The sequence below is a fragment of the Pelodiscus sinensis genome, chromosome 15, assembly GCF_049634645.1.
Source record: "Pelodiscus sinensis isolate JC-2024 chromosome 15, ASM4963464v1, whole genome shotgun sequence".
NCBI lineage: Eukaryota > Metazoa > Chordata > Testudines > Trionychidae > Pelodiscus > Pelodiscus sinensis.
The window spans coordinates 9305545-9327498 of NC_134725.1; the positions used below are offsets into that span (position 1 = coordinate 9305545).

The window sequence follows — 21954 nt, forward strand, 5'->3', positions numbered from 1 at the left end:
TGAATGTGCGCCACCAGTAAAAACAAAAAAACAGTTATGAGCGCACTGCTAATCAGTTGAGCGGCATTTCAATCTCTCCTGAGAGGCTGCACAAGTGCACATCTTACAGGGAACACTGCTCCTGAGTTCACAGACAACCTGAAGTATATTTGAACAGCCGTTGTTAATTGCAGTTGCAGGTTAACTCTGTAAGCTAATGCAGACAGTATATGTAACCAATTGTTAAATGTTTGGCTACTAATTAGATAAGCAGAAGTAGCCAACTAAATTACCTAACAATACCAAATCATTTCTGATAACTTTCTGGGTGCAAAAAAAGGCCCACTTTCCCCCATCCAAATGCCAAAACCTCTAGCTTCTCATGACTGCTTCTATCATGCTGTTATATGTTGAGGCAAAAAACAGCCATACTGAATTTGAGAATCTGAGGGCAGCATAAATTAAATAGTGCAAGCTATTATAGTATTTTACACTGAGTTTGAATTCAGTAAAATCCTCCATTTTTGAATGAAGCTGCAACAGAATGCCACAGATACTACAGCATTACTGCAAAATTTAGGTCCATCATGACACAGAGTACACAAGGTCTTGTTTATAGCTTAGTTTCTATAACCCATTATTAGGCAAAAAATATCCCCACTACATTGTTGAAGGGAATCATGCTAGAAGTCTTAGAATCATAGAATACTAGGACTGGAAGGGACCTCGAGAGGTCATCGAGTCCAGTCCCCTGCCCTCATGACAGGACCATGTAATAGTCTTCTAGTAATAGTCTTGTTCAGTTACATTTCTACTTCCAATGTGGACAAAGTTTTGGTTGCTAGCAATACTTTTACCTCTTTCAAAGGATCCATACAGATTGTCAAGTAAGAAAAGATTGCTTTTTGAGATGCATTGTTCTAAAGTGTCCTTTATGCTTTTCATCTGCTCATAGATTAATATCCAGCCTTTTTAGTCCCACAGTAAGCCCTCACACTGTTTGTCTTCCATGTCTTGTGTGTTTCTCTACAGCCATGTGCACAGTATTGCAGCTGACAGAACGCCTCCTCTTGGACCATGCACATCGGCTCCCTGAAAATAAAGTTCAGTACGTAGAACTTGTCTGTATTAATCTGATACAATTAACTTCCTAAAGTACTAATACAGGAGAGGGAGGTCCTGGGACTTTGCATAGGAGGATGTGTATCTCCATGTTCGAATGTTCTGCCTGACTAGCTCCCTTTGCTGAACTTGTTTCTCTCTGTTTTCAGACAGTATCACCGAGCACTTGTTGCAGTACTGCTGAGCCGGAACTGGCATGTTCGAAGGCATGCCCAGAAGACAGTTAGGAAACTCTTGTCCTCACTTGGAGGGTACAGGTTGGCCTATGGGATCTTGGAGGAGTTGAAAACTGTTCTCAAGTCTCATAAGGTGAATGACCGCTAGGTTTATTCCCAGATGTCACACTGTTTACCGCTATAATCTCCTTGCTCTTAATGCTGCTATGTAACATGATGTCAAAACCAGAATTTTGGATTTTTAAAGGATGTTGTGTTAATGATCCCACGTAACATCACTCCTTACTAGACTTCCATAAGTGACTATACAGATGTCCAAGTTGTTCAGGTCATTTATCTTTCCTTGTGACCACAGTTATTCTCACCATTCCTCCTGTGCCTCTGGGGAAGAAGACTTTTGCCTACTAAATGTCTGTGTTCTTTTGTCTAAGTTGTTACCTCTTATTTTCTCTGTCTCCTTTGTGAGGCCAGTGTACTCTGTTCCTCTTCTTGGTGTGCCAGTTAGTAGCTGCCCCTAGGCAATAGTTCAGATGCTCTGTTCAGATTCTTTAAAATTTTATATATAATATGCATGTTTTATTGTTAATTATGAGGAAATTTAAAAAGAATAATAAGAAACCAGATTAAACATAAGAATGGCTCTACTGGGTCAGACCAAAGGTCCGTCTAGTCCAGTATCCTGTCTGCTGACAGTGGCCAGCACCAGGTGCCCTGGAGGGGGTGGACTGAAGACAATGATCAAGTGATTTGTCTCGTGCCATCTGTCTCCAGCCTCTTGACAAACAGAGGCCCATGATACCATTCCTACGCCCTGGCTAATAGCCTTTTAAGGACCTAACCTCCATGAATTTATCTAGCTTGTCTTTAAACTCTGTTATAGTCCTAGCCGTCACAGCCTCCTCTGGCAAGGAGTTCCACAGGTTGACAACACGCTGTGTGAAGAAGAACTTTCGCTTATTAGTTTTAAATCTGCTACCTATTAATTTCATTTGGTGTCCTCTAGTCCTTATATTATGGGAACCAATGAATAACTTTTCTTTATTCACCCTCTCCACACCACTCATGATTTTATAGACCTCTATCATATCCCCCCTCAGTCTCCTCTTTTCCAAACTGAAAAGTCCCAGTCGATTTAGCCTCTCCTCATATGGGACCTTTTCCAAACTCCTGATCATTTTAGTTGCCCATTTCTGAACTCTTTGCAAGGCCAAAATATCTTTTTTGAGGTGAGGAGACCACATCTGTACACAGTATTCAAGATGTGGGCGTACCATAGTTTTATACAGGGGCAGTAAGATATTCTGGGTCTTATTTTCTTACAAGTGCTGTTTGCTAGCCTGTGACCATGCAAAATTATAGATTGTTTTGCACTATCGTGGGATTTGCAAAAGCACCTACGTGATTTTCAGTGGGACTTCTGCTCCTAAGTCACTGAGGCAGTCTCTCCCAATGTCAGAGGGATCCAAGATGCTTAGCAGAAGTTTTTTTGGTAAGGACATTATGAGGAATAGCATATTATAGAGTGGTTTCACTTGTAAGAGCAATTGTCCCCAAATCCATTCTCTGGAAAGGTGACTTATCCTGCCTTTCCCTTCTGGTTGGGTTTCCCTTTCCTTTACATTATTCCTAGTTCTGTGCTTCAGCCGCAGCACAGACCTTTATCTGTTCTTTCCCCGTAGTCTGCAGATTCACAATATTATCTCAAGAGTTTATTTTTTGTTCCAATACAGATTTTTGTGTTGGGAGGGAGAAGTGACAAGACCCTGGGAGGTTTACTTTGATGTGTTCATTGCAAGTTGTGTTTGTTCAGGTGCTGCCCATTGAGGCCTTGATGACAGAGACTGGAGAGCTGTCTGACCTGGGGAAAGCATACACACCCCCTCGTGTACTTCAAGAGACACTGTGTGTGATCTCATGTGTAGCAGGGTTGGAAGTTGACCGCACTGAGTCAGAAAATCTTGCACTGGAGATGCTGTTAGTGAGCCATCACCCTTCCTTGAGTGAGTGAAGCGACAAGACCATCCTGCTGGCTATTTGGTGTTGGTGAGGGCTGGCTGTGGAGTTGGTTAGATTTCTTTGCCAGTGCCTGCTTTATATTTATTATGCCTATGTATTCCCATCAATGTCTCTCCAGTGGAGGTGCAGTCTGGGCTTTGGTCAGCCCTCCTTATCAAGATGAAAATAGACCCTGAAGACTTCATTGCCAAACAGCTGGATAAAATTCTTCCCAGAATCACTACTCAGGTCCCCATAAACCAGGTGACTAGCATTTGCTTTTCCTGTCCGATCTCTAAGGACATCTTAGGGGCGAGGGCTGGAGGTGATGAAGGAGTGAGCGCTGTCCATAAAGAGAAAGCTCTATACTGCCATAGATGGGAGGGAAAGAGTGCAGGGATGAAAAAAACCTTTGCCATATGAAGGAGCTGTGAGATGAAGAGGAAGCGAGTCAGTGTCCGAAATGTAGGTCTGGGTGAGGTGTCAGAAGCACCTTAGACCAGGAGCTCTTTGCTCGTAGAACATGGTTTAGGGGAAGATTTGTTTGGGCTAACTTAGCAGGGACATACTCTTGGGACTAAGATGGGGAAACTGTTTCAGTCAGTGCTGTTTTTTTCTTGGCAGTCATCCATGAATGCAGTGGGGTCGCTCTCTGTACTTTCACCTGGCAGAGTTCTCCCTCAGCTGATCAGCACTATCTCTGCTTCTATGGAGAACCCAGCTTTGCACCATGTAACTCGAGAAGAATTTGCCATCATGCAGACACCAGAAGGGGAGCTGTTTGACAAATCCATCATACAGAGGTAAGGGCTTTCAATTCCTGTGTAAACTGAAATGCAGGAACTCAGTTTCCAGTGGTTTCCAGTCTTGGGGCAAAGGGTTTCGGGAGCTGTTCATAGATGGTGTCAAGTATCAGAGGGGTAGTCGTGTTAGTCTGAATCTGCAAAAGCGGCAAGAAGTCCTGTGGCGCCTTATAGATGCATCTGACGAAGTGGGTCTTTGCCCACGAAAGCTTATGCTCCAACACTTCGGTTAGTCTATAAGGTACCACAGGACTCCTCGCCATGTTCATAGATGGGTGTTCCTGGATTTGAAGGAGGAACCTTTTCACTTTGCTTCATTGTGCTGATTCTTCTGAATACCTTTTTCTCAGTGCTCAACAGGACAGCATGAAAAAGGCCAACATGAAGAGGGAGAATAAAGCTTATTCCTTCAAGGAGCAGATCATTGAGTTGGAGCTGAAGGAGGTGAGGCGATGGTAGCCAGACAGCCTAATGCAGGTTTTAGTGACCAGCCTATCTCATCTGTTTGATTGCTTGCTTCTGTTTTGTGTGTATGTTGGTAAATATGTACGTTGTTGATGTCCAAATACCAGTTGTTGTTACAACTGATTTAAATACATACCTATTAGAGATGTTTGAGTGTAACCATTAAACGGAAAGCATCCCTTATTGGTTAAACGGTTAGTTGTTTAACAGTGTCAGTTATACTCAGCGAAGCCTCATTCCTAGGAGCTGGCAGGCAAAGACTTGGGAGTTGGATTGGCAGGAGTTAGCAACTTGGCTCCTAGGCTTCCGCAGAGCCCACGGCACGGGACCGTGTAACCAGAGATTTTCAGTGATTGCATAGTTACCCTATTACAGTAAACTTCCGATAATCCGGCACCTTTAGGACCCAGGGGGTGCCGGATTATCAGATATGCCGGACTATCGGAAGGGCGGGCTGTGAGGGGTTTAGGGTAGTGTGGGGGGATGTCACCCCAGACTCCTCATAGCCCCCCCTTCCAATAGTCCGGCTCTGCCCCAGACGTCCCCGATTCAGCTGCTGCTGGTCAGTTTCAGCAGCATCTGAATCGGGACACCTGTGGCAGAGCAGCTGGGGTGCTGCTGGATTGGTCCAGTAGCGCCGCCCCTTGGCGCTGCGAGATCAACCTGGCAGCACCCCAGTTGCTCTTGGGGACGCCTGGGGCAGATCAACTGGGGTGCTGCCGGGTTGGTCCGGTAGCGTCGCTCCTCGGTGCTACTGGACCAATCCGGCAGCACCCCAGCTGCTCTGCCCCAGGCATCCCCAAGTCAGCCGTTGCTGAAACTGACCAGTGCCTGACTCCGGGAAGCCCGGGGCAGAGCAGCTCTGCCTTGGGCTTCCCAGAGTCAGCCTCTGGTCAGTTTCAGCGGCGGCTGAATCGGGGACAGCTGGGGTGCTGCCCAATTGGTCCCGCAGCGCCGAGGGGCAGTGCTACGGGACCTACCGGCAGCACTCCAGCTGCTCCGCGCCCGGCTTCCCCAATTCAGCCGCTGGTCAGTTTCAACAGCGGCTGAATCAGGGAAGCCGGGGGCAGAGCAGCTCTAATGGTCTGGCTGTCCGGAGCACTTCTGGGTTCCTGATGGTGCCGGACCATCAGGAGTGCCGGACCATCAGATGCCGGACCAATGGAGTTTTACTGTACTTGATTTTTAACATCCCTAAATGTTAAATGAGAAGTCCTGAAAGATACCATGCATCTTCCTAAGGACAAGAGATATTAATCATGATATACTGGACAGATTCAGTATGCTGTGTAGTTTTGATTATAGGGGAACCAGTATACCATGCATGCACAAGGGTCTCATTTCTCTGCACCTCCTATTTGGTGCATTTCGTATAAGAGACTATTAATAGGTCCTTAGTACGTGTTCACAGGAGCTCACATTTTGGTAACAAGTTGCCGATCCATTCAGTAAGTGCGGACTATGCTTCACGGGGGAAAAATAATGGAGTAGAAGGAATTAAGTCCAAGGGCTTTTTATGAACAGGTTGCCTTATATTTGATCTGTGGAGAGCAACCACCCCCTCTTCCCAATAGGAACAGGTTAAGGATCGGTTCTATCTATATGTACTAGTAATGTCTGGAAGAGTGCCTCTCAGGTATAGAACTTTACACACCTGACTGATGTACAAACTACATATAAGGATCACTTCATAGTTTGAAATTTGTTAGCTTTGATAGCATCCAGCAATAATCCACTGTATGGAACAGGAAGTGAAGAAGAATACTATATTCAGTTATAGTAGGAGGAATTAGAGTACGCAGAAATATAATGGCCTGAGTTTGAATCTGTCTAGTATATCTTGGGTAATGTCTCTTGTCCTCATGAAGATGCCATGGCATCTTTCAGGACTTCTCATTTAAAAAACCCCAGGAACACAGTTTTCTAACTCCATGCCATGGCAGTAGTTCAGTACGATCTAGGAGAGGCAACATAGTCCACTGGATACAATGTGTGGGACTCAGGAAACCTAGGTTCTAGTCTCAGCTGTTCCACTGAATTTTTATATAGCCATGGGCAAATCATTTCACCACTCCATGCCTCTGATTTACCTTACGTCCTTTGTCCAGATTGTAAATTGTTCAGGGCACAGACTGTCTTTTACTCTATATGTATGTATACTCCACCTAACATAGTGTCCGATGTCAGCTGGAGCCCTTAGGTGCTACTATAATACTGTTGGGGAGGGAAGAAAGTGTTATCTACTGGATCACCAGTATCTGGATGGAAAGGACACAGCCAGTGCATTTCTGCAGAATCTAGAAGTAAATGAGCCGTGTTGCTATTAAACTGGGGTAACTCTGAGCTGAGGGTTGAGGTGGGGAGGGGACAGCTCCTGAAAAGATCATTGTAGAACCAGTAGAAAGGCCACCTGACTGAGACCAGAGTTCAGTAATATACAACACACTGTTGGATCTAGATGGGATTAAATAGAAACTAGAACAGGCAAATAAAAACTTGTTTTGGTCTGTACTAGAAGATTTACCCAGCATTGCTTGGGTCCTTAAATCAAATTATTTTTCTTCATCTAATCATTGTTCTGGGTTGAGACTGGGGATGAGGGGTTCAGAATGCAGGCTGCCCTAAGGGGAGAGGACAACCCCAGTCCTCTGTCACCTCAGCAGTTTGAGGCCAGGTGAGAAATGCTTGTCCATGGCTGCTGCAGCTGCCCTCTACCCCCTTCTGGCTTAGTTGGGTTATAGCTGTCCTAATGCCCATCTCGGCATCTTACTGCCCTCCTGTCAGAGTATAACTGTCCCTCCTGCCAGACTTTCCCTTTCCATTTTATGAGAAACAATTGAATTCCAGGCACATCCCATTATCTTGACACAACCAAACCCCAACCTTGCTTTAAGTTATGAAAAGAGGAAGCTGCATTCCAAATCTGGTGGTCCTAGCTCTTACTGTTTAAGAGTTCTTGAACAAATGGACAGACAGACACACATTTCTAAAATATATGGTAAGAAGATGAGAGAATAATTCCCATAATTGTATGGGACAAGTTATAAATCCTGTTATACTGTTATACTGGGTAGCTGTATTCAAGTGTAAAAGCATAATTTGCTGGAAAAATCCTCCCCTTAGTTTACCTGACACAGTCAGTGGAGATGCTACATACAGCTATTGCCACTGAAGGTGTGGTTCATTAAATGATTCCCTGCTTTACAAATCTAGTGCCTTGCTGCTGCTGGATTGCTCTTCTGTGTTAAAAATAGGGATAGTAGATATCAGGGAATAGATTAGTCAAGTAACCACATGAATTCCTATCGACTACTCGACTATTCTATAGTCCCCGGAGGCAAGGCTGGCTGCCAGTGCAATCTGGCCCAACTCTTGGAGAGCCCCCTGTCATCCCGCATTACTGCCTGTATATCTGTCTGCATCCTTGTGCTTATCTGTGTTTGAAATTCTACAGCAGGACAACTGCAGTGCTTCAGTGTAGACACTACATCTGCCAACGGGAAGAGTTCTCCCCTCAGTGTAGGCAGGCTACCTCCCCGAAAGCTAAATTGTTGGAAGAATTGTTCTGCTAATCTAGAGTCATCCGCTTGGGGATTTAGGGCAGCTTAATTATGCCACTTTAGGGATGTGGATCTTTCAAACCCCGGGTGGTAAAATTGCCTTGATCTAATTTTCAAAGTGTGGATTGGCCCTTAGAGTAGATATTGTATGTTTGTGAAGCACTGTTTTGATGTTGCATTAGGAGTAGCTAATTTTGAGGGAGTACATTCTTTCTCTGTCTCCACTTCTTTCCCTCCCATCCCACAGTCAGTGTGGAGAGAACAGCGGTGGTTGTCCCCAAAGAATGTCAATAACTCTCTCCTACAGGAAATAAAGAAGAAAAAAGGAATAAAGGAGGAAGTGCAGCTGACTATTAAACAGAAGGAGTTGCTGAATGCACAGCTGGAGAAGGAGTCTCAGATTCGAAAGCAACTGAAGGAGGCAAGTTACTGATTTTGCCTGAAATTGGATCTCTGCAAACACTAGGGTGCGGGCAGAGATAGAATTTTGATACTTTTGACTCAACAGACCTTTGTCACCTCTGTAAACGGACATGAACAAATCATTTAAATTAAAAGAAAAGTCAATGAAAATGTAGGAAAAACTAGTGATAATCCAGTTGCAGTTTTTCATCAGAAACCCAAAGATTAAATCTCTTCTTTGATTTGGAGATCTTCTTTTGTGAGTAACCATTGCAATGATTTCTCTTGCAGCTTGATCGCGAACTGGAAGCGGCTCTAGGACTCCTGGATGCTGTTCTAAAGAGAAACCCTCCTGGTCTAACCCATTACATCCCGGTTCTTATAGGCACCTTCTTGCCACTGTTAAAATCCCCATTGGCTGCTCCCAGAATTAAAACTGCTTTCCTATCCTTAGCTTCCTGTGTCATGCCTCCTCGACTGAAGACTTTTGGTTAGTGTCTGCAATTTGTTGTGTGTTGTATAAAGATTTCCTGTTCAGGGACCGCTTCTATTATATGGGATTGTAAATTTTTTTTTTAATTTGAAAGTGAATATAGAATGTGTAAAATATGTTGGCTAGTTACCCCTGAACACTGCTTTGTTTTAGCAATAGAGCAGCTATGTTGCGGTCTGTCCTGGAATGGGAATATGTGCCCCCCGGGGAGCTACACTGTCTGCATGCATTCAACACCAACTAGTGTCAGCTTTGATGTTTGTTCATGAGATATGGAAGTGGTCAGTAACTAGGAACTCAAACCAGGCCAGCAGAGGGCAAATAACTCTCATATGCGCTAGGGCCCTTATGTGGAGAACCCTGAAAATCTTTGGATGAATGAGGCTTTTTTTTCTTGATTTCCTGATGGCTGTTGCAGAAACAGGATCATTTCTTATAAAAAAATTAAACAGAATTTTCTTGGCTTATCCTGAAAGCTGAATGAAATGCACACAGGTAGAGACAGCTCTCATAAGCTAAAGAGCTTATATTCTGTTCCCTCTACTCTTGTCCAGCTGATGTGAGAGCCTTTAGTTTTGTGGATAATAATGGTTCCTGCTCTTTGGATGTTGGAAACAGGTCCTGGAATGAGGGTTAGTGTGGAAATGGCAGCACCCCTTGGTTTGAAGTGGTTTCCACCATATACAGGGTTTATCATTTTGTTCAGTGGCTTTCAGCACCCACACTAGAAAAATTATTCCAGGGCCAGTGGTTGGTAATGTTTGGGGATTTGTTTTACCTCTGGAAATGACTTTTATTTGTTTGTATGTAGTCCACTCAAAGTTTTTTTTTTTTTTTTTATTTAGGTACATTAGTGAGTCATGTGACTTTACGCCTGATGAAACCAGAGTGTGAATTAGATGAATCCTGGTGCCAGGAAGAGTTGTCTACTGCCATTAACAGAGTTGTTAGCTTATTGCATGCACATACCATCCCTAGCAGGACTTGCAAGGGAGAGCCAGGTGAGAGATGCTGGTCTGGGATGTGTTTGTGCTCAGATGATTTTTCTTAGATATTTGTACAGCCTCTTGTGAGTTAAACCATCACATTTATTTTCCCCAAATTAGATAGAAAAAGCTTCTCTATTTACCAAACCCCCCAGACTTCCAAAGACTTTTCCTATTGCAGTAGTACATGTTGTCACAGGTACAGTAAGTGCTTCTTTAAAAAGCAAAACCAAAAACCCATAATAAAAACAAATAATTCTATCAAAGGGTGAGTTTAGACTACAGGGTTTTGTCAACAAAAGTGGACTTTTGTCGACAAAACTATACCTGCGTCTACACTGCTGCTGAGTTCTGTCGACATAATGTCAACAGAACTCAGCAGGTTTTTCAATGGCTGTAAACCTCATTCTATGAGGAATAACGCCTTTTGTCAACAGAGTTTTGTCGACAGAAGGCATTATTGTGTCTACACTGTCATGTCGACAAAGCGGCTTGCTTTGTCGACCGAACTGGATGTAGTCTAGACGCTCTTTGTCAACAGAAGCTTTGTCGACAGTATCTGTCAACAAAACTTCTGTTGACAAAAGCCTGTAGTCTAGTTGTACCCCTAGAGTTCAGACTGTGGCCCACGGCCTGCAGAAAAATCTGTAAGCATGGCTCAGAAATGTGTGCAAACAGAATAATCCTTAGTGTTAAGCACTGCTTAATGTAAGTGTTGATTAAATGAAAGGAGGAAAAAATTGGAGTTACTCATTATATCTAGGGCCTGAGTCATCCCATCTTGCTTGTCATATGAGCAGTAGTTCATCCTGTTTTTTAGATTGTTCATCGTCTTCTAGCTTAATCTTTCTGGTCCTGTCTCATTCTGGCCACTTATAAAGGATACAGCACTAACAGTTCTTTGGAGAAAATGTAGGATGTGGCTTTATTAATATTTTTAAAGATCTTGTACCCCAGTGCCATAGTCCTCGCTCACTCTGGTGAATTTCTCTGTGGTTGCTGCACGCTTATTCTTCACCTTTTAGTAAGCAATTGACCATGGTGATTTCCATTTCAAAACATTGTTTAACGTTTCAGTGATATTGTGACTCGGCAGTATAACATTGATTCAACTTTATTGTCTCAATATTTAGACTTATTTTTAGGCTTCTTTGCTGGCTACACCTGGCCATTGTTAGATACAATCACAGGAAACATTTTTCCCCTTCCCCAACAGTTATTTGAACATATGTCTGAGAATTTGGTCATTAGTAGATAGTTGTGCAAAGCCTATTTCACTGATAAATGCTTTCCCAGCTTTTCTGTTTGAAAATTTGATTAGACTCCTTTTACCATTAGATTGAAGGTTTTTAAATGTTGCTGTGCTTTATGTCTCTTAAAAATATCTTGGATATTAATCTTTCAAATTAAGCTTTATTCCTTGGTTTACCTTGTAACTACCCTTTCAAATCTGTTTCTGAAGCATCCGGGCTAATTTTTGTGTATTTAAGTACAGATTGAACCTCTCTATTCTGGCACTCTCTGGTCTGTCAACATCTATGGTCCCTCATGATTTCAGTTAACTGGATGTCCAGTTTCATGGTAAACTTGGTGTGGCCAAGTTTCTCATGGTCCCATAAAGTTTGGTTACAGCCACCAGTCCTGGCTCTCAGTGTTCTGTGCTATTATTTATCTCTAAATGTCTTCTAAGAGCCCAGCAAGCAGTGGAAATGTTGGTAATGCTGCTAGACAAAACTGACTTCCTGTGGTCTGGCAAATTCTCTGGTTCGACAGCGGTCAGGTCTTGAGAGTGCTGGACTAGAAGGTTCAACCAGTACAATAATTGCTATTGTCTGCAATGAATGCAAAATAGCTTTCATCCCTGATAAATCTCTTTCTTTCTACCTGTAAAGAAATAAAAAACCATACTTGCTTAAACCTTTAGTCAAGCCCATGGTTGATCCGTGATGAGATCTGCCCTGCACTTACTGTATTTTGACCCTAAAGAGTTGCTAGAGGGAGCAAATTCTACAGATTTGGCTTCTTCATTCATGTTCCCATTCATGTGGCAATTAAATAATTAGCAGCTTTGCAAAAGGATAATTAATAATTCTTCCTTGAAATGCTCTGAGAGGTGGGAGAAGCTAGCTATAATGCGGCAGTGCTGTCTGCAGAGTGCTGCATGCTTCCATTTGAAATTAAAATTGGCATTCACTGGTAAAGCAGTTAGGTGGAAGGCAAATGTTTCTCCTGGGTATTCATGCCCTCTAACCACTGTCTATTTTTAGCCGTATTTGGAAAAGCATTGTAACCATGGTCCCATGGGAGGATTCTGATGAATACTTGTCTATACCTAACTAGTGACTATTTTCATTTTACCTTTCAGTAAATAACATTTCATAGTATAGTCTGAAACTGGGGGGTAGTGCCATTTTGCTAGTCTCTCTAATGACTAGCTGGAAGGAATGTATGCTTCACACCCTTCTAAAGCTGATTCACTATAAAAGAAAAAGATGCAGCTGCCAAACAAATGCACACTTGTTGTGGAGCTCAAACCAGAGTTAAAGAGGTCTTGACCCCTGGAATCCATGTGACAGCTTTTGGGTGATGATCTGGCTAGGGTGCTGGGTGCTGTTTAGCTATTGATGCTCAGCTCAGGATCTCATCTGTTTTTCCACTTTTTATCAACTGAATTTCAGTGATTCTTCTTACTCTTGTGCTTTCTCTGCATGGTCCTAAGTGGCTGACATCATTTGAACGCCTAGTCTCACTTATTTGAGAGCCCAGCATACTAGTATAAAATGCACTTGCACTAAGAGCATGCATCTCACACCTGCCCAATACTGCGGCCTGAATGCCACTGCTGTTGAAGTGAAACTCCAGTGTGACTGTGGCTAGGCTGGTGGTGAGCTGCAAATTTTGCTTTAGGATAGCTAAGAATTGTGCACACCCTGCTACATTCCTTATACAAACAACAAGAAGTCCTTACACAGTTGTCCAAATTTACTTATTATATGTTGTCTCTTTTAGGCTGTAAGCTCTTTGCATTTATTTGGGTGTTTGTACAATACCTAGCATAATAGGACCCAACCTGGTTGTGGTCTTTAGATGATATCACAATGTAAAAGTTAAAGGATAATAAATTAATCTCCTGAATATCTGTAGAGTAAATGAAGGCTCAGCAGACTCTGCTGTGCTCACAGGATGTCTTCTTCCTTTCTATCCTTGGCAGGCGCTGCATCCTTATCAGCCCCAGCATTTGCCTTAGTCTTCCCTCTCCTAAAGACAGTGCTGACTGAGACGCCCAATGATAGTGAAGAGAAAGAAGCACTCATGGTCAAGATTTTGCAGATTCTTACAGTCCATGCTCAGCTGAGATCATCAGCAAGTGACCAAACTTCACTGGTGGATGAGGTCAGTGTTCATCCGTCCCTCACGGGTGGAAACTGGAGGAATGTGAAGAGATCACTGTGAAGATAATGGCATTAAAAATTAGAGAGTTGCCATAGGGTGTTTAAAAGGGACACTGATACGTTCAGCAAAAAACCCTGGGATGAAGTGTTTTGTGCAGCTACTGGCTGGCCCTTCAGCAAGGCTTGCTATTTATTGTACAGCCTTTGTAATCATTGGTGTTATAGCAATGTCAGTGCCAGGATATTAAAGGAACAAGGAGTGTGAGGTAATATCTGTTATTGAACCAACAACTATTGGTGACAGAGAGACACTTTCGAGCTCACACAGAGCTCTTCCTTGGGCCTGGGAAAAGTATTCAGAGGAGCACAACTAAATGCAAGATAGAACAGATAGTTTAGCTTAAGCCAGGGATGGGGAACCCTTTTTTGGGTCAGAGGTGCTGACCCACAGAAAAATCAGTGGCCGCGGACTGAGGAGAAAGACACTCTTCACATTCCCCTCACTGGTGGTAGATTCTGTGCGCTCCGGCTCTGCAGGGAGGTGGGAAGGGGGAGCTTGAGTAGTGGGAGACTGGAGTGGTGGGGGCCTGGAGGGAGCTCTGAGCCTTGGGGACAAGATCAAGGCAAGTAGGGGTTGTGGAGGGAGGGGGGACACATCCAGCCCCTGGGCCTTAGGTTCCTCATCCTGGCTTAAGCAGTTAGCATATATCTATCTTTATTTAGCTGTAACTCTAAATACCTTTCCCAGATCTGAAGAAGAGTTCTGTGTAGCTCAAAATTTTCACTCTCTCCAACAGAATTTGGACCAGTAAAAGATAATCTTGCCCAGCTTGCTTCTTTAAGATCAGTGAAGCAGTTTCCCAAGCTCCCTTCTGCTGATTGTTTCTGTATCCCCTGTTTCTGGATACTCAGTCTGAAACTTGTTGCTTTGACAGAATTCACACGCTGGCAAGTAGAAGAGGGTTTGTAGCGAGTATCTGCTGTCTATTTCACAACCTCTTAGGCTCTGTGTGGTCGTCTTTTGAACATATTTGGTGCAACACAAATAATCTGATTTCTCCTTGTCCAATTCTTTTCCCTGTCCTTATTTGATGGTAGAGGATCTAACTGTCACTACTCGTAAATAGCTTAATCAAATACTACTTTCCCTTCTGAAGTCCCTCAATGTCTCTCTCTCTGATATTCTCAAGGTATCTATCTTCTTAGTACTGAATTACCTAGGCTGGTCACTATCCCAGCATCTGCCAGATAGATAGCCAATTTGTATATTAGATTTGTATATTAGTTTGAATTAATTCCTAGGAATGTTACATTCTGAAATAGATAAAGCAGATTCCTGCTGTGTGTCAGATGTAATGATTCAAGGTAATTTTCTCACTGGTATAGGAGGGGTACAGCGGGCATTGGAGTGGATTTCCTTCCTGCCCGGCTAATGTATTAGCGCTGGATTTTCTCTGTTAACTTTTGGGGTTACGTTTGAACGAGTTATTTGACAAGATGTTACTTTCCCCCACTTCCTAGAATGGCCCCGAGTTACTGCCTCGCACAGATATGCTGCTGCTGCTGACCAGGGTGATTGGAACAGGTTCTCCACGGTTACAGGTGAGCTGTCCACCTGGTCTGGTGATGTAAACCCCCAGGCAAAACTGCATCAACAGCTGAACCTAGGAAATCTATTCGTCAATTCTAAATCTCCGGTGCTGGTGCTTCATAGATATTCATCTACCACCAGCTGTTTTCATAGTGTCAGTATCTGAGCATAACATTGCTCTATTAGTTCTTCCCCATTTCTTCCCAAGTTTGTCCCTTCTAATTTCCTCTAGACCTTATGTAGTGATTCTTGTTCCTGCAGCAAAGTGGTGTACGGGTGTCTCATTCTGTACCAGTCAGGATGCTGATGGGGAAGAGAAGCAGAAATGCCTTTCACAGCTAGAAAGCACAGAACCAAGTCTTTGCCTGGCTGTATGTTACACTGCCTACAGTCTGTCTGTTAGATTTTGTTTCCTTTATTGCAACATAGATTTACCCACCTACACTTTGTGGATGACCAGTGCAGTGGGACAGAAGGCTAGCAATGGGTTCTCGAACGCTTTGTAATTGTGTTTCAGGTTCTGGCGTCCAACACGCTGACAGCTCTGTGTGCCAGCAGCAGTGGAGAGGATGGCTGTGCCTATGCAGAACAGGAGGAGATTGATGTGTTACTCCAGGCCCTGCAGTCTCCATGCATGAATGTTCGAGATGCAGCTCTCAGGGTAGGCGTGAAACATTTGTTTTGACTTCCCACTGAAACTCTTTGTGGAGGCAACAAGCCCCTGATTGGGATAGTTTCCATTTGTTAAGTGGGTCTCTGGGCTAAACTCAGTAGGAGGAAACAGTGACTACTGTATGTTCCCACTGTGGACAGTCAGAACATTGTTAATTGTGCTAAAGGGTCTGCACTGGGTTTGTGGTTCAAATAGCAGCTTTGGCTCCTCCCCGTCTTCTCTCCCATACAGCCGCATAAAGCTTTAATATTCTGATTGCCTTTAATAATGCAATTACTAAAGGAGGCCTGGTAGCACAATAGTATAGTAAAGGTTGCCTGGTGCATAACATCACAAGACCTTATTTCTGGTTCCTTATAACTTTGCTAAACTTCGGGCCGTTTGGGCTGAGATCTTTTGTGTCCACCTCAGGCTGAAAGTTTTTAGAGAATTTCAGCAAAAGCGGGTCAGCCACTTCTGAGAAGGGGACAAGAGATTGCTTTGTCCAAGTTAAAAATTCCTACTACAGATTTCCTGAGAAGCTCATGCATCCCCATGCTTTGGAGCAGGGATTAAATTTGGCAGGAGGGGATCCCGCTGGTGCCGGGGATGTCTCTCTTCCTGTCCTTATGTTAAAACAAAACAAGAATACCTGCCCAAATTTTGGCCAAGTTATAAGTCTTGGAAAAAACTGTTTGCAAACCTTCAATCGAGACTTGTTAGCCTTTTGGCAGCTAAGTTTTCTGAAGTCTCTTTGCATAGGGCATGCTGTATCCCATGGCTGCAGGAGCCAAACAGACCTTTCCTGGCAATTGCTGCTCACCACTGTGGCACCAGGCACAGGAACTGAGAGTGGCAAGACTTTTGTCTGCCCAGTGCTGCTCTTGCTGGCATCTGAGCAACGTGGAAGAGGTGGTTTTTTGACTCAAATGCAGAAAGGACAAGAGCCAGACTCAGTGTGGAGTATGAAAGGAGCAGACTGGGAGGAAGAGCAGGAGTAGTGAGTGGAACACTGGGTCTGGGAACTGGTGCAAAGAGCAGATGGATACTGAGACTGGTCAGTCGAGACAGGGTCTGGAGGAAGGGATGACTAAGAGAGGATTATAGTGGGAAACTTGGGAGGAGGAGCCAGAGTTGGGGAAAGACTGGGATTTGGAGAGAAAGGAGACTTACACTGAGGGAGGAGTAGTATCAAGCATGAAGATGAAAAACGCAAAAGAGTCTGTAACCACTAAAGAACACTCCCCTCCTGAACTTGGAATGTAACACAGTATTCCTTACGGTTTTTTTTATATATATTTCTTTGTCAATAAGTATCTGTGAAACTCACTGGCAAAGTTTTACATACAATCTTCATTCTGACCTCTCTAAGCCTTGGAGTACTTGATTTGCAATCCTAACATTGTTTTAATGAAGCTTGTTTTGTATAGTTTGTTATGCTGGTGTTTCATTATCCAGCTCAAAAGAGCACAGGTCTTGTGAAGGAAGAACCAGTTTAGCTGCCCTGGTGCTTTTATTTCCCTTGAATCCTGGCATGGAATTAACTTTGAAGAATAACTTTCCTCCTAGCATAGTATACGATTGCTATATCCAGTAAACTTCCAATAATCCGGCACCTTTAGGACCCAGGGGGTGCCGGATTATCAGATATGACGGACTATCAGAAGGGGGGGCTATGAGGGGTCTAGGGTGGGGTGGGGGGGATGCCACCCCAGACCCCTCACAGCCCTCCCTTCCGATAGTCTGTCTCTGCCCCAGGCATCCCCGATTCAGCCGCTGCTGGTCAGTTTCAGCAGCGGCTGAATCGGGGACTCCTGCAACAGAGCAGCTGGGGTGCTGCCGGGTTGGTCTGGTAGCGCCGCCCCTTGGCGCTGCGAGACCATCCCCGGGGGCATCCCAACTGCTCTTGGGGATGCCTGGGGCAGAGCAGCTGGGGTGCTGCCAGGTTGGTCCCGCAGCACTGAGGGGTGGCGCTACAGGACCAACCCAGCAGCACCTCAGCTGCTCTGCCCCCAGCTTCCCCGATTCAGCTGCTGGTCAGTTTCAGCTGCGGCTGAATGGGGAAGCCGGGCACAGAGCAGCTCCAATTGTCCGGCTGCCCCAAGCACTTCCAGGTTCCCAATGGTGCCGGACAATCAGGAGTGCCAGAGCATTGGATGCCGGACCAATGGAGTTTTACTGTACCTTCTAAAACTGTACTTCTTGGTGCTTTCCTGTGGAAAACCAGGCAAGCATTTTCCTCAAAATGTGTGCAGCATTACTTAGATAATTCTTGCTCCTTTTATGGTATTTCTCACCATGGCAACAATTGCAAATTACTGTATATTGTCCTATTCATTATGGGCATGATTTCTGTCTTTTAATGGGCAATTATCTGGGTCTGGACTTCAAAGCAGCTGAGAGCTACTTGCTTGGCTGCTATACCTAATTACATTGGTCTTATGTTCTCTCACCTCCTCCTCTTTAGTCCTCAGTCACTGTTTTATTAGTAATTATTGAGCAACTTTCGGCAATATAGCCCTTTTAAACTGCAAAATCTGTTCTTCAGAAAGGTGCATTCAACACTTCTTTTCTGTGAGAGTCCTGAATTGGTTCTTTAATCAAATATTAGTCTCTTTGGGTATGTCTACACTACAAAGTTAGTTCGAACTAACTTAGTTCGAATTAGTTAATTCGAACTAAGCTAGTTCGAACTAACGCATCTAGAACTAAAAACTAGTTCGAACTAGCGTTTTGCTAGTTCGAACTAGTAAGTCCACATTGAGTGGACTCTGAACAGGGCTTAAGGATGGCCGGAAGCAGTGCTGGCAGGGCATAAAAGGAGGACTTAGAGCATGGAGATGCTGTCTCAGGCTAGCCGAGGGCTGCGCTTAAAGGGTCCCGACCCCCACCCCGGACACACAGTTCTCAGGGGTGCCCCGCTTGCAAAGAAGTTCTGGCTTGGAGTGCCCTGAGTGCCCACACTGGGCACATCACACCACTCGGCCATCAGCCCGGCTGCACTTGCCGCAGGCTGCCATCTGGGGAGAGGGAGTAATTGGGGGGCTGCAGGAGAGCTTCCACCCTCAGAAGCCCACAGAGCCAGCCCAGTCCTCCCCATTGGGGGCTCGTACCCCATTCCTCCCTCACCTCCTTCCACTTACCCTTCCCTAGCCCCCCTTCTTATTGATGTACAAAATAAAGATAACGTTTCTTCCAACATTGACTCTGTCTTTATTGAAAAAAACTGGGGGAGACTGGGAAAAGGAGGTGGGAGAGGGGAAGAGAAAGGCTGGGAGAGGGGAGGGCAACTAACATGATCAGGGGTTGGGAACAGGTCCCAGATGAAGAAAGGCTACAGAGACTGGGACTGTTCAGCTTAGAAAAGAGGAGACGGAGGGGGGACAGGATAGAGGTCTCTAAAAGCAGGGGTTGGGTGGAGAGTGTGCATTCAGAAAAGTTCTTCCTGAGTTCCCATAAAGAAGGACTAGAGGACACCAAAGGAAAGGAATGGGTAGCAGGCTTGAAACTAGTAAGAGAAAGTTGTTGTTCTTGACAAAGCAAATAGTTAACCTGTGGAACTCCTTGCTGCAGGAGGCTGTGAAGGCTACAACTAGAACAGAGTTTAAAGGGAAGTGAGATAAAGTGATGGAGGTTGGGTCAATGGAGTCCTATTAGCCAGAGGGTAGGAGTGGTGTCCCTGCCCAAAGTTTGTGGAAGGCTGGAGAGGGATGGCACGAGACAAATGGCTTGGTCATTGTCTTCGGTCCATCCCCTCCAGGGTCCCTAGGGTTGGCCGCTGTCGGCAGACAGGCTACTGGGCTAGATGGACCTTTGGTCTGACCCAGTACGGCCATTGTAAGCTCAGGGCTCAGTGTCGGGGGTCTCAGTGGACCCCCTTGATTTTCATGCACACCTGGTCCTGGGTGGCCAGGCTGGCAGCTCTCCTGCCCTAGACGGCCACTTTCCTGTGCCTAGTGCGGAGATCGTGGACGAGGTCCACGATGTCCGCACTAGCCCAGGAAGGTGCCCGCCTCTTGCGGTCCAGGGCAAGCTCCCGGGAGCCGCCAGCCTGGTCCCGGCAAGAGGGGGTGGGCTGGGGGGCATCGGGTGGGTGGCTCTGTGCCGTGCCAGGTGCAGGGTCTGCTAGCTGGGTGCTGGCAGGCTTGCACCTGGCACGGGCACCGTAGCCAGCCCGTGCCCCTTTAAGGGGTCCGGGGCTGGGAGGGGGGCATAGAGTTTCCCTGGTGTTGGCCAGAGTGGCCACCAGGGAAACCTGGGGAGGGCTAGCCTCCCACTAGTTCGAACTAAAGGGCTACACAGCCCTTAGTTCGAACTAGCTAGTTCGAACTAGGCGTTAGTCCTCGTAAAATGAGGTTTACCTAGTTCGAACTAAGCGCTCCGCTAGTTCGATTCAAATTCGAACTAGCGGAGCGCTAGTGTAGCACCTATTAAAGTTAGTTCGAACTAACGTCCGTTAGTTCGAACTAACTTTGTAGTGTAGACATACCCCCAGTGTGGCTGAGAGATGGCGCGCACAGACTAAAATTGAAATGGTTTTCCCCTCTTCCACTCCCATTGTTTATCTAAAACCCAGTCTCTGATTTTGTGACAGATTTTGGAAAAAGGAAGTGTCAAGACACTCTTCAGCAGAAAGTTAATCTCTAATTTTCCTTTACATGGAAGATTTCCTATATTGTGATTCAAGGTCATCTTTGCTAGAGATAGCTATGGACACCAGACATTTGCACTAAGGTCCTTTCATTTCATTCAGGGACTAATGGAGCTGCAGATGGTGCTACCAACACCCGACAGTGATGAAAAGAATGGATTGAATCTGCTGCGCCGGCTCTGGGTGGTGAAGTTTGATGTGGAAGATGAGATTAGAAAACAGGCAGAGAGGTGAGATCTGTATTCTATTTGGTGGATTGTAGCAGTGATTCTTATTCATCTTCCCACATGGATCTGTTTAGGCCCTGTCCCCAAAAGGGTGCACCTTTAGATCAGACTGGTGTTCTGTGTTTAGGGGGAATCTCTAGTTGTCTGAAGAAAGATCCTCTTTGTGTAACCTACAGGCTCTGGGAATCTATGAGTCTGGATTTGCAGCCTGATCTCTGTTCCCTGCTGATCAAAGATGTTATCTACTATGAGGAAGCAGTGCGGCAAGCTGGTGCTGAGGCTCTCTCCAAAGCTGTAGAGCAGTATCGAAACCAAGCTGCTGAAGTCATGAGCAAACTTATCGAGATTTACCAGGAGAAGCTCTATGTAAGTTGCTGCTGTAGTGTGGAGTTACAGAGACAAGCCATCCATGCTCAGTATTATACCCCTTTAGTCTGTGTACTTACCACATTCTTCTGTTGGTACCGTCCTACGTGCCCTTTGTTTTTTGTTAAATGTGGCATCGCAGATGTAGGAAGAATCATGGATCTAAATTGTCTAGGCTAAGTAGACCTGAGCTGCTAATAAACTTCTATTGTAGAACTTTGGTTTTTTCCCCTTATCTTTGTGTGTCCCCTTGAGAAGATGTGTTTGTTAAATGTATCCTTTTCTTCACTCACAGAGGCCACCTCCAGTTTTGGATGCTCTGGGACGGGTGATATCTGAGTCTCCACCTGACCAGTGGGAAGCAAGGTATTCTCTCTCTTCTAATTCTGTGCTTTCAGAACTAAATGAGATGGTTCAGTTTTTTGCTCATCTTGTTGTAGCAGATAGGACATTTTTGGGTCCACGAGTGTTTGAGGAGTAAACCCTTTGCATTTGTACTAACTGGCAATTACATAGTCTCCCCTGTTATGGGACACTTGTCTCTCTGGACCAGGCTGTGCAGACGAATACGGCTTTGCATGTTCTACTGGAACATTTCCAGATCCATCACTATTGGCTTCAGAATTGTATCCCACTCAGTCTCATAAGAACAGAATCTTTTCCTGTCAAAATGGCTTGATTCTCAATCTCTGTTCTGTGCTCAAACAGTTGTTTCAAGAAGAGCAGCAGTGCTAGCCTTTGTGAACTGGACAAATTCCAACTTGGATAATAACATTCTGCCCACTTAAATGCTTTCTATAGTTTTAAATGGACAGCTGGTTGTTCACTACTTCCCTTAAATGAACCTGTTCCTTAGTGTCAATGTGCACTGTTATACAGTTACTGCGTTTCAGTGACATGAAGTGATCCTTGTTAGGGATGTGAAAAGTTAACCGGTAAGCATTGCCATTAATGGGTGATGCTTACCAGTGCTGTGGGCAGGGGACTGCACCAGACCTGCAGGGCCTGCCACAGAAAGAGGCTACTCCGAGCATCCAGAGTAGCCTGTCTGCAGTAAGGATGTTAAATTACATTTAATCAGCTAATAGAGTAGT

At 44.8% G+C, this 21954-nt stretch overlaps 1 protein-coding gene across 1 annotated transcript in view; it reads left to right on the forward strand.

Moving 5' to 3' along the window:
- GCN1 (GCN1 activator of EIF2AK4) overlaps positions 1 to 21954 on the forward strand; it is a 69895-nt gene that overhangs the window by 21838 nt on the left and 26103 nt on the right. Inside the window, exons 17-31 of the mRNA XM_075898120.1 lie at positions 1012 to 1087; positions 1251 to 1410; positions 3088 to 3277; positions 3412 to 3536; positions 3897 to 4075; positions 4426 to 4519; positions 8408 to 8521; positions 8794 to 8992; positions 9841 to 9996; positions 13193 to 13374; positions 14895 to 14975; positions 15482 to 15625; positions 20370 to 20497; positions 20671 to 20860; positions 21156 to 21226. Coding sequence (XP_075754235.1) covers positions 1012 to 1087; positions 1251 to 1410; positions 3088 to 3277; positions 3412 to 3536; positions 3897 to 4075; positions 4426 to 4519; positions 8408 to 8521; positions 8794 to 8992; positions 9841 to 9996; positions 13193 to 13374; positions 14895 to 14975; positions 15482 to 15625; positions 20370 to 20497; positions 20671 to 20860; positions 21156 to 21226 — 2089 coding nt within the window. The remainder of the gene's footprint in view (positions 1 to 1011; positions 1088 to 1250; positions 1411 to 3087; positions 3278 to 3411; positions 3537 to 3896; positions 4076 to 4425; positions 4520 to 8407; positions 8522 to 8793; positions 8993 to 9840; positions 9997 to 13192; positions 13375 to 14894; positions 14976 to 15481; positions 15626 to 20369; positions 20498 to 20670; positions 20861 to 21155; positions 21227 to 21954) is intronic.